The following is a 13,023-nucleotide window of genomic DNA, read 5'->3' as shown; positions in this document are numbered from 1 at the left end:
GATACATTTTGTCAAAGATTTTTGTCTTGCATTCATCAGGGTAAGTCAGAAGAAATATCAGTGTAAAGGGGGAACAACATTTTCAAATGTATAGGAAATATAGCAACCAATCAGCATTCTCTTTTGTCCCCTTGGCATTGGTGTTCTTGCAAACTGTCCTGATGAGTGCAGGAGCACAAGCTTTGGAAATGTCTTTATGCTCAAAAACATTCCATTTAACACACACAACTAGAGGCTTAAACACACACCCTGCATTGAGAGAGATGCTGCATTAGGCATTCAGAATTCACAGGCTGAGAAGTATACAATCAGTTAGTATTTAAATGACCAATAATTCATTTTCAAATCTCCACCAGGTCCAGCTCACAGACCTGCATTACCCCACAATTAAATTCAGCAGAAAATCAGGTTTTAGGGATTGGTTCTGAAGCAAGATGCAATTCATCACTCATTGCAAGATAACCCCAATGGACAATCTAATGAGATCATAGGATCCCTGAAGTGAGAGAAGCAGGTCATTCGGCCCATCGAGTCTGCACCAACCCTCCAACGAGCATCCCACTCAGACCCACCTCCCTACCCTATGACCCTGTATTGCCCATGGCTAACCCACCTAACTTGCACATCCCTGGAAACCTTGGGCAACTTAGCATGGCCAATCAATCCTAACCTACCCAATCATCAGCTTCAGAGGGTCAGTGTGGACTTGTTTCCACACCGTAGGGAATCTAACCTAACCCTTGGACTGTGGGAGGAGACTGGAGCACCCGGAGGAAACCCACGCAGACACAGGAGAACGTGCAAACTCCACACAGACAGTTACCCAGGCTGGAATCAAACTCGGGTCCCTGGCGCTGTGAGGCAGCGGTGTTAACCACTGAGCCATCGTGCCACCCTTATAACAAGCCAGCATTCTGAATATAGATATAACGGGCCAACAGCGGTGTTTAAATTCAGATGTTTCTTATGGATTCAGGCAAAATCAAACAGAAACCAAAACCAGCAACCCCCTAGTGTTAATGCAGATGTAGCACAATAATAATTATGGGAAAAGAGTTTTCTATTCCCAAGAACTTCAAGCTCTCGATTTTCTTAAACAGCCCACTCCCACTCCCACAATCAGGAAGCACATGGGAGCAACGGGCAGCATGGTGGAGTGTCTGTGTGGGGTTTGAACATTCTCCCCGTGTCTGCGTGGGTTTCCTCTGGGTGCTCTGGTTTCCTCCCACATCATCCCAAAGATGTGCAGGTCAGGTGAATTGGCCATGCTGAATTGCCCATAGTGTTAGGTGCATTAGCCAGAGGGAAATGGGTCTGGGAGGGTTACTCTTCAGAGGGTCGGTATGGACTGGTTGGGCCGAAGGACCTGTTTCCACACTGTAGGGAATCTAATCTAATCAAACTAAACCAAGCAGATGTCTAAGATTGAGGCTACCTCTTCAATCTTTTGTACATAGATATAGGATTGAATCAAAGTGCCATATGAGGTGAAGCTGCCTACAGACGGTCTCACGCCATCACAGCTTCTCCAGCACAGTCTCCTCAGCGGAAAGTGATGAGCAAGGTTACTTTTAGCTTTTGGGCAATTTCCCAAATCATCAATATCTGCCCAATCCCTTGAACCCACGCACATCTGTCATTTTCTAGAACAATCCATATTCCATTTGTGGTTATTTAATTAAACAGTTAAAAGATATTGTTGCAATTTTTCAAAAAAATTAAAAACAGTTCCCAAAGGAAAGCCAAGAACTGTCTATAAAGCTGCAATACATACTCTTCAAAAAAGACAGCATTTGTTTTAATCTTTGGAGGTAAAGCGCATAATTTATTTCATAACTCAATCACAACAAAGTGGTTTTTAAAAATGCAGATTTGAGTCTTTTCAATTTAGTTTTTTGAGACGGATAGATTTAATTTAAAAAGGAACTGGAGGGTCATCAGTTCCTGATGCACGCTGAGAGCAGGAATGTGAATTTCAGCATTACAATCCACTTTACTCAATTCTGCAAAGGTCAACATTTATCAGGCAATAGTTAGAGACAGAACCCAATCATCATGAGCAGTTGTACAAGTGTGCATACATAACCCCTGTACTGCAGCTTTAGCCCCCCAGACTCCTCCACATTAAGCAATGGAAAAACTAGATTGTTGGGCACACGGTAAATACAGGGGACAATATCAAACATCATGGCAACAGTGAGGGGCATCAGTATACCTTACCCGACCTGTCTTCACCTTGGTCAGGAGCTCACAGTCCACGTTTTAAATGGAGCTTAACAGGTATTTCAGACCCAAAAGGAAAAACAAAATGGCAGAAGAGCCAACTGTGACCTGGGCGACACAATCAAGGCTGAGTTGAATTTTAATGCCGTGTGAAAATAACAGGCCGCCCGTTTGACAGGGGAGCAGGAGAATTTCTTTTCTCATGGCAAAGAATCTTCTAGAACTCTCTTCCTCAAAAGGCGGTGGAAGCGGAGCATTTCAATATTTTTCAGACAGGGGATTCTTGATGAGCAAACGGGGTGAAAGGTCATGGGGGTCAGGAATGTGGAGCGATTGGATCAGCCATGTTCTTATTAATTGCCTGATCAGGTTGCTCGATAGTTGCTGCACTGTTCATTGATGAATTAAACACACCAAACTAGGATCTGGACTGGACCATTCCGGCCCCTCGGCCTAATCCACGCTTCAACAAACTGTGGCTGATCTTTCGCCTTAGCTCCTCCTAGGCCCACATCCCTTCCCTCCCTTACAGCCCAAACATCTACCAACCTCTCTCTTGAACATACTCAGCCACGGAGTATCCTTAGGGAAAGGAAGAGCCTTCCCAACATTCACAATCCTCTGAATGAAGAAATGTCTCCTCATTGCTTCCTAAATGGCTGACCTCTTATTCTGGCACAGGGTGGGAGGGTGGCACCGGACCTCAGCATCTAACCTGTCACTGAAGAATTTTATATGCTTCAACAGGATCACTCTCTCACTCTTTCCAACTCCAGCCGAGGCTACTCAATCCCCCCCAATGGGACAATCCCCTCATCCCGAGTCTACTCAATCCCCCCCAATGGGACAATCCCCTCATCCCGAGGCTACTCAATCCCCCTCCCAATGGGACAATCCCCTCATCCCGAGTCTACTCAATCCCCCCCAATGGGACAATCCCCTCATCCCGAGTCTACTCAATCCCCCCCAATGGGACAATCCCCTCATCCCGAGTCTACTCAATCCCCCCCAATGGGACAATCCCCTCATCCCGAGTCTACTCAATCCCCCCCAATGGGACAATCCCCTCATCCCGAGTCTACTCAATCCCCCCCAATGGGACAATCCCCTCATCCCGAGTCCCCCCTAATGGAACAATCCCCTCATCCCGAGTCTACTCATTCCCCCCTAATGGAACAATCCCCTCATCCCGAGTCTACTCATTCCCCCCTAATGGAACAATCCCCTCATCCCGAGTCTACTCATTCCCCCCTAATGGAACAATCCCCTCATCCCGAGTCTACTCATTCCCCCCTAATGGAACAATCCCCTCATCCCGAGTCTACTCATTCCCCCCTAATGGAACAATCCCCTCATCCCGAGTCTACTCATTCCCCCCTAATGGAACAATCCCCTCATCCCGAGTCTACTCATTCCCCCCTAATGGAACAATCCCCTCATCCCGAGTCTACTCATTCCCCCCTAATGGAACAATCCCCTCATCCCGAGTCTACTCATTCCCCCCTAATGGAACAATCCCCTCATCCCGAGTATACCCAATCCCTCCCAATGGGACAATCCCCTCATCCTAAGTCTAGTGAAGCTCTGTTAACATGTCCAACTTTAGGCAAAGCCCAAAACTGTGTGCATAGTGTGTCCTGACCAATGGCCTATAGTACTGCAGTAAGATGTCCTTTGGCCCATTGATTCTGTACTAGTCCAAACTAAGCCCCTCGAAATTCTAATCCCGTTTCCCAATACTTGGCCCACAGCCTTGTGAAACCTGGACAGGTGCTTCCTGTCTTCAGTGACCTTTGACATTTCTAGCTCCACCCAGACCTCTGGATTGGAAACTGGAGTGAGAGCACCCCACATCTGAATCGCTGCACCGAACGTGAACGGCCACTTTGTAATTACCGGCAGGTTTTAATCCTCATTCTCAGTGATAAGGTGATCTACTGTCCAGCTGTCTGGCCCCTGGGTGTCTCGATGGTTATGGGGAGGTGGGGCAGGGGGGGCAAGGAGTTTAAGGTCTGGTTATCCACATTGCTAACTTTGTTAATACTTTCATTTAGTGTTAAGAATTGGTGGCCACTTTAATTGTCTGAGTATATATCTACATATACACGGGGATAGAGAGAGAGGCCTCTTGTGGTGTAGTGGTAGCGTCCCTGACTCTGAATCAGGAGGCCTGGGCTTATGTCCCATCTGCTCCAGAGGCGTGTCCTAACATCTCGCCTCAGGTGACTGACTGTGTGGAGTTTGCACGTTCTCCCCGTGTCTGCGTGGGTTTCCTCCGGGTGCTCCGGTTTCCTCCCACAGTCCAAAGATGTGCAGGGTCAGGTGAATTGGCCATGCTAAATTGCCCGTAGTGTTAGGTAAGGGGTAAATGTAGGGGTATGGGTGGGTTTCGCTTCGGCGGGTCGGTGTGGACTTGTTGGGCCGAAGGGCCTGTTTCCACACTGTAATGTAATCTAATCTAATCTAATCTCTGAACAGACTGATTACAAAAAATAGGTTAAAACAAAAAGCAGACCCAAGGACCTTCTTGCAGTAATATCCCCACATATATATGTAGGGACAGAGAGGGCTGTTGTAATGCAACAGTAGTGTCCCTACCTTTAAATCAGGAGGCCTGGGTTTAAATCCCACCTGCTCCTGAGGTGTGTCATGACATCTCTGAACAGGTTGATTATAGATTTTTCTCTCTCTATAGGGACCACCTGGTGTGGAAGGAGCTGTTAGACTGAGAAGGCCATAAACTCTCTAAACAAAGAGAAGGAATTTGCTCTCTGCCTCCCGACTGGCTTGATCCAGGTCTGCGTACGGAAATGAATGCAAGATTACAATGAGTGAACTCAGTCTGCTCTCTCTCTCTCTCTCAGCTCAGTACGAATTGCACCCTGGCCCTAGCCTCCCCTGGGTTGAAATGTGTGTACAAACTATATCAGAATGGCTCCCCACTCTCTATCTCCAGCAGGAACTGCACCAGCCCTTCTATAAACTGAACTCTTTCCACCAACTCGTGCCTGGATGTTGCCTCGAGTCTGCAGGACTGTGGGATACCTTGTTCACAATGTGACACCCCATGAGGTTTTTACATTCAGAATGTAACGAGACTACAATTGGGAACAGATTGGATCTGAAAAGCCCCGACAAGCTCAGATTTCAAGTTTTTGGAGTCACAGCCTGGTTTTTAGGTGGTCAGGCTTCAGCACGGATTCTTCTCGCGATGATAAAACACCTCGTCAACAAGCTGTCCCAAATCACTGTGTGATCAGCAGTCTAGTTTTCCCAGTACCTTCAGACCCGGTGTATGTGTTTCAGATACTTACCTTTGTCACCTCATCACTCCAGAGCTGCAGATCCACACAGCAACAAGAAAGGAGGTGAGTGGTTGATACTGGAATGAGCTTATTATTACTGATTTTTAACACGATGGATGGTCACGGCATGAAGTTAAATATGACACGCACACACACACAACAATATGCATTAAACGTACGTAGGCTCACGAGAGAAGAACAGAAAACATATTCACATTCGGGGAAACAGGGTCATCTTTACTAAGGGTTTGAAATGGGCTTTTGGAATATAACCTAAAATTTAGCCCCAGGTGAAATAAAAAGTAAATACAGAACCGCCCCCCCCCAACCAACAGCTGATCCTGATAACGTAGCCACTGGATCACAGAATCCCTACGATGTGGAGACAGGCCATGCGGCCCATCGAGTCCACACTGACCCTCTGAAGAACATCTCACCCAGACCCATCCTATCCCTGTAAACCTGCATTTCCCAATGGCCAGTCCACCCTAACCTGAACATCCCTGGGCACTATGGGCAGATTAGCATGGCCAATCCACCCTAACCTGAACATCCCCGGGCACTATGGGCAGATTACCATGGCCAATCCACCCTAACCTGAACATCCCCGGGCACTATGAGCTGGTTAGCATGGCCAATCCACCCTAACCTGAACTTCCCTGGGCACTATGGGCAGACTACCATGGCCAATCCACCCTAACCTGAACATCCCTGGGCACTATGAGCTGATTAGCATGGCCAATCCACCCTAACCTGAACATCCCTGGGCACTATGGGCAGATTACCATGGCCAATCCACCCTAACCTGAACATCCCCGGGCACTATGAGCTGGTTAGCATGGCCAATCCACCCTAACCTGAACTTCCCTGGGCACTATGGGCAGACTACCATGGCCAATCCACCCTAACCTGAACATCCCTGGGCACTATGGGCAGATTACCATGGCCAATCCACCCTAACCTGAACATCCCTGGGCACTATGGGCTGATTACCATGGCCAATCCACCCTAACCTGAACATCCCTGGGCTCTATGGGCAGATTATTGTGGCCATCCACCCTAACCTGAACATCCCTGGGCTCTATGGGCAGATTATTGTGGCCAATCCACCCTAACCTGCACATCAGCGATTACATCAAAAGGGACAACACTGCACAGTGTGTAAGATGATTAAAAACCAACAAACTAAAACAAATTTGCCTCACAGGGAAAGCAGGCCATGCGGCCCATCGAGTCCACACTGACCCTCTGAAGAACATCTCACCCAGACCCATCCCATCCCTGTAACCCTGCATTTCCCAATGGCCAGTCCACCCTAATCTGAACATTCCTGGGCACTATGAGCTGGTTAGCATGGCCAATCCACCCTAACCTGAACATCCCTGGGCAATATGAGCTGATTAGCATGGCCAATCCACCCTAACCTGAACATCCCTGGGCACTATGAGCTGATTAGCATGGCCAATCCACCCTAACCTGAACTTCCCTGGGCACTATGGGCAGACTACCATGGCCAATCCACCCTAACCTGAACATCCCTGGGCACTATGGGCTGATTACCACGGCCAATCCACCCTAACCTGAACATCCCTGGGCACTATGGGCAGATTATTGTGGCCAATCCACCCTAACTTGCACATCAGCGATTACATCAAAAGGGACAACATTGCACAGTGTGTAAGATGATTAAAAACCAACAAACTAAAACAAATTTGCCTCACAGGGAAAGGGTTTAGACAGAGAGTACAGGGGAAGACTAGCACTCCAGAGAAGGTTCACTCGGTTCATTCTGGGGATGGAGGGACTGCCTCAGGGAGGGAAGGTTGTTTAAGTGGGTCCTGTACTCATTGGAGTTTAGAAGAATGAGAGGAGACCTGATTGAAACGAAGAAGATTCTTAGGCAGGGTCAATGGGGAGAGTCTAGGTCATCACCTCAGAATAATCACCCACTGGGGACAGAGATGAGCAGGAATTTCACCTCTCAGAGGGGAGTGAATCTGTGGAACTCTTTACTGCAGAAGGCTGACGGGGCTGGGTCATGCAGTGTATTTAAGGCTGAGGCAGAGAGACGTTTAAGGGAATGAGGTTGTGGGGAAAACGCAGGAATATGGAGTTGAGGATGATCAGATCAGCCATGACCTCATCGAAAGGTGGGACAGACTCAAAGGGCTGAATGGCCTGTCTCTGTCTTAATGTCAGGAATAGACATCAAGTTAACACTGAACCCAGGATGTGTGGATCACAAAGGATGTGTGGATTTTTAATTTGAAGGTCAATGTGAGAATGGGTTGATAAAATAGAGCTCTAACTAACAGCACATGTCTCAAGTTAGAATCACGCAGACAAATTCCATTGCTTCTGTTGAATGGAAGTCAGTTCCTGTTTGTGGAAACAGCATGTCCCCTGGACTCCCCATCAATATTTAACACATTATATTTCCAGTAAAGACTGAAACCCATTTGGTTTTTAAAGTCTAATGTCTCACTTGGGTATAATTTTAGCTGGTGTTAATTCTCCAGTCCCCTGACATTGTTCAACACAGCCTTCTGGTTTAGCAACTCAGTAAATTTAATGTTTTAATCTTCTTTAGTCAAGAGGAAGAATTTTTTTTCCCCTGTTAATACGCGCACATTCATCAGATGATTTTTGTTTTATTAGCTAGGTCTGATACGTCACTATGGTAACCATGTCTTAAAGAATCTCGAAGCAAAATGCTGAGAAATATTACAGATTTTCTAAAGGAGGGAGATGGTGGAACAAACTGGAACGCTCTCTCAGAGAGCTGACACATGAACAATGGGCTGAATGGCCTCCTGTGCCATAAGATTGCCCAGTAATGGAGTCCACCTCCTCTCAGACATAATCCACCTGCTCCAGTCTGGAACAAAGCCTGATGGGAGTTGGCAGGGTCAAAGGTAGAGCCACTATTCCCCTCTCCACCCAGCCCTCAGCCCCTTACTGCAGACTCAGACTGGCAGGATTGACTGGGTAAGGGTGACCATGAATTTCAAACTGGTTTGGATCCAGGTTAAAAATAAGGACTATGTTTGCAGGAGTAGGCCATTCAGCCCTTCGTGCTTGCTCCCCCAATCGTAGCTGATCTCATTTCAGCCTCAGCTCTGCCACTTTCAATACACCTTCAACCCGTTACTAATCAAAAATCTGTCCCTCTCCTCCTTAAATGTACTTCATGTCTCAGCATCTGCACAATCAGGGGGAAGTGAATTCCACAGATTCATTGCTGTAAATATCGGAATCAGATGGATGTCACTGACTATGAGATCCCTGATTGACCCAGGATAACACCCTAATTCAGGGAATCTGGGCTGACAGATATAACCAGGAGATCACTACAGCCCGGAGTTAATCCCCATCCCAAGGCCCCAGGCTTTTTGGCCTTACAGGAACAATAAAACGCACAGGGAGCCTCTGAACAGATTGGGAACACAATGTTAACGGTGAAAGTGAGGAGTTAAAATAATCCCAGTGATGGGATTTCACCGTCCAGTTAGATAGGGCTGGGATGTCCTGGGGTGAATTGTACAATACGTTTTCTTTTCTTCAGGGTGTGATGAGGCTGTGATAGTTACCGGTTTAGTAAGACTTGAAGTTGAATTTGTCTTTGGAGAATTATGTAAATAAACAAAATGGATTGGAGGATAATGTAGAAATGGCTTTGAGACCTTACACCATTACTTCCTCCTGAGAGTGCAGATCCAATAATTAAACTAGTGGACCACACAGTCATGTGGAACATGTCTGTGAATGGCTGGGATAGGAGGTATAACCTCCTAACTACAACCTGCATTTACATGGCTTCCTTTAACATGTAGTAAAATATTCCAAGGTGCTTTACAGAATTATCGTCAGACAACATCGAGACACTCTCAATCATAGGAAAGCCATCCCTCCCTTTTCACATTTGTGTATGTAATGCAGAAATCCCTGTTTGTCTGAGAGAGAGAGAGACAGAGCGAGTGACAGAGAAAGAGCGAGAGACAGAGAGAGCGAGAGACAGGCAGAGAGCGAGAGACAGACAGAGAGTGAGGAAATGTTGTGTATGTAATGCAGAAATCCCTGTTTGTCTGAGAGAGAGAGAGAGACAGAGCGAGTGACAGAGAAAGAGCGAGAGACAGAGAGAGTGAGAGACAGGCAGAGAGCGAGAGACAGACAGAGAGCGAGAGACAGACAGAGAGTGAGGAAATGTTAGTCTTGGAAGTTAAGATTTCTCCATAATATCTACCTGATGTCAAAACCCGAGAGTTCTCAGATGGATTAATTAGTGAAACTTTGTAAAGGCCCAATGCCAGGAGGATGAAGTTATTTTAACCCAGCTGGCTCTGCTGGTAGATCTCTTACATTTCAACACCTAAGATTCTCATCCTGATGTTCAAATCCCTCCTCGGCCTCACTCCCTCCCTATCTCTGTGACCTTCTCCATGCCCACAATTCTCCTCCAACACTGGCCTTTAGCCTACCCTCCACTCCCTTCTGCCCATCGTTGATGGCCATGCCCTGTACTATAATGAGAACACAAAAATTAATGACATGATGCATATGATGATGGAACTTTGATTTCAGCAGTCACCATGGAGACAGTGCTGGTGTCATGGTGATGTCCCAGACTGAGGATCTGAGTTCAAATCCCACCACAGCAGAAGATGAAATTGGAATGCAATAAAAATCCGCAATGCAGATATAGTTAAACAGGAATAGGCCATTCAGCCCTTCAAGCCTGCTTTGCCATTCAATATGATTATGGTTGATTATCCAACTCAGAGCCCTGTTCCTGCTTTTTCCCCCATACCCTTTGATCCCTTTAGCCCGAAGAACATTCAACGTTTGGCTTCAAATGCTTTCTATAATTCCACAGGCTCACCCATTCTCTGGGTAAAGAAATATCTCCTCATCTCAGTCCTAAATGGCCAACCCTGCATAATTAAACTGTGACACCCCGCCCCCATTCCCGGGGACAAAGTCTAGACTAATAGCAACCGTACGGGCCCAGCTCATTCACTCATGCCCTTCAGGGAAGGGAAATCTGTCATCTTTACCTGGTCTGGCCTACATGTGACTCCAGACCCACAGCAATATGGTTGACTCTTAATGTCCCTCTGAAATGGCCAAGTTAGAGTGAAGACAGTTAGCGATGGGTGACAAATATAGGATCAGTCAATGACTCTTACATCACATGGATGCAATTGAGACTCTGAGAGGAGACAGTGAAACGACAGTATGGAGTCGCGGGAAAACTGCACATCTCTCTGTAAATGAAGGGAACTCCCCTAGGGTCAGACAGCAGGTACTCTGACAGAAGGCAGAGACAGACACGCCCACAGTAGGGGTTTTGCATTTCACCAGTTTCCTCATTTCGTCTCCCCCCAATGTACCCCATTTCCAACCTCCCAACTCAGCACCACCCTCATGACCTGTCCTACTTGTCCATCTTCCTTCCCACCTATTGGCTCCACCCTCCCCTCCGACCTATCACCTTCACCCCCACCTCCATCCACCTTTTCCCCAGCCCCAGCCCTGCTCCCATTCCCCTCCCATTTATCGCTCCACCCCCCGAGGCTCCCAGCCTCATTCCTGATGAAGGGGTCTTGCTCGAAATGTTGATTCTCCTGCTCCTCGGATGCTGCCTGACCTGCTGTGTTTTTCCAGCACCCCACTCTCCACAGGAGGGGTTGTCTAGTCAGACAGAGGCTTCTCCAGTGCAGGACAGACCCCCCAATACACAGACCTCATGGAAAGAACATCCATGGGGTCAAAGCAACTCAGGTATCCCTGGACATAAATCAATCCCTGGGTCCAGCTCAAAGCAATGCCTTTAGTGTCTCTGCAAGCGCCCTCCCCCCAACTCCCCCCCCCCCCTGTTACTTCTCCATCCTCCTCCCTCACATCCCAGGAGACCTTTCTTAAAACCAACCTCCTCTGTCCTGATTTCTGATGAAGGGCTCCTGCCTGAAACGTCGATTTTCCTGCTCCTCAGATGCTGCCTGACCTGCTGTGCTTTCCCAGCACCTCACTCTAATCTTGATTCGTCTGTCTAAGTCAATCCTCCTACACACAGTGTCCTCAGGCTCTTGGACCGAGTGTCTGATCACAAACCTGCCAAGCACCTCGGGAGTTAACGGTGCTATGCAAATGCACGTTACCAGAAAGGCAAGTAAGGGGGCTGGGGAAACCTCAGAATTGTACACAGTGCATGTAGACAGAGGCCTTGACAGGCCCCTTGCTGTGTTCACACGGGACCATGAGCCCCTTCCAATAATAAAACACAATCCAGACAAATCCAACTTTTTAACAGAATCAGCAACTCTGGTTGTGTGTTAAGAGCAGGTCAGCGGAGACTGGGGAGGTGGCAGTGGTTGAACGTTGGTAAAAAGGGCAGTTAGTGCTGTCAATTACATACCCTCTCAGATTCCGGGGTCCTTTACTGATTCCCGCTCCCCAATGGAAAATGGTAAGCAGAAGCTGAAAGCTGGGGAAGCAAAGTCACCAACAGCTGCTACTCCCAGAAGTGCTGCGACCAAATGACAAGACCACCACTTCCTTTTGCACAGTTGCCAGATAAAGACCACTCGGGGATGGATAAATACCATTACAAACACTCCAGGGAGGAAGAGGGTATGTAATAAATATGGTATTGGATTGGAGATGCTTTTTATCAGGATCAGACTCTCAGTTATTGAACACCATCAGCAGCTTGTATTTACACACAGCACGCCCCAGGTATGAGGGAAGTGCACAGGACTCAAGAGGAGGGTTCAGATTGGATGGGCTTGATGTAACAGTATTGATAGAACAAGGTCACAGGACATGGGCATTAACATAAAGCACTGACACTGGGGATTACAGAAAGCTTTTGGAATGGCTTCCTGCATCACTGGCCCTTTGAACCGTATGATCTGATTGGTCAACGGCACTGTCATGGCCGAGACAAAACACATTGCGGGAGGGGAGACTTTCAAGCAGGGACTGTATGGAGACTTGATAATAAGACAGAGACTTGGGGGGGGGGTGCCTGACAGAGCCAGCCGGATGGACAGTAGGGGGATCAGATTGGTATCGACCGATGTTGCTGGGGTTTGATCCTCATCCGGCCCGGTGTGGATAGGAAGATGGCCATTCAGCCCGGTGTGGATAGGAGGATGGCCATCCGGCCCGGTGTGGATAGGAAGATGGCCATTCAGCCCGGTGTGGATAGGAGGATGGCCATTCGGCCCGGTGTGGATAGGAGGATGGCCATTCGGCCCGGTGTGGATAGGAGAATGGCCATTCAGCCCGGTGTGGATAGGGGGATGGCCATTCGGCCTGGTGTGGATAGGGGGATGGCCATTCGGCCCAGTGTGGATTGGGGGATGGCCATTCTGCCCCTACCTGAGGCTGAGCTCCTCAGGCGGAAGATTGAAGAGGATTTGGACAAAAGGAGGAGGAAGGGGGGGGCCTTTCATGGCCAGGCCAAGAAACACCTGAATGGAAACAGTGCCAC

At 47.9% G+C, this 13,023-nt stretch overlaps 1 protein-coding gene across 1 annotated transcript in view; it reads right to left on the bottom strand.

Annotated features, from left to right (window-relative positions):
* The window catches only part of LOC122564622 (endophilin-B2-like), a 92,506-nt gene that overhangs the window by 15,578 nt on the left and 63,905 nt on the right, over positions 1-13,023 (bottom strand). Inside the window, exon 7 of the mRNA XM_043719711.1 lies at positions 5,534-5,561. Coding sequence (XP_043575646.1) covers positions 5,534-5,561 — 28 coding nt within the window. The remainder of the gene's footprint in view (positions 1-5,533; positions 5,562-13,023) is intronic.

The sequence above is a fragment of the Chiloscyllium plagiosum genome, chromosome 30, assembly GCF_004010195.1.
Source record: "Chiloscyllium plagiosum isolate BGI_BamShark_2017 chromosome 30, ASM401019v2, whole genome shotgun sequence".
Lineage (NCBI taxonomy): Eukaryota > Metazoa > Chordata > Chondrichthyes > Orectolobiformes > Hemiscylliidae > Chiloscyllium > Chiloscyllium plagiosum.
The sequence above is the reverse complement of the archived record's forward strand: the minus strand, read 5'-3'. Positions and strand labels throughout refer to the sequence as shown.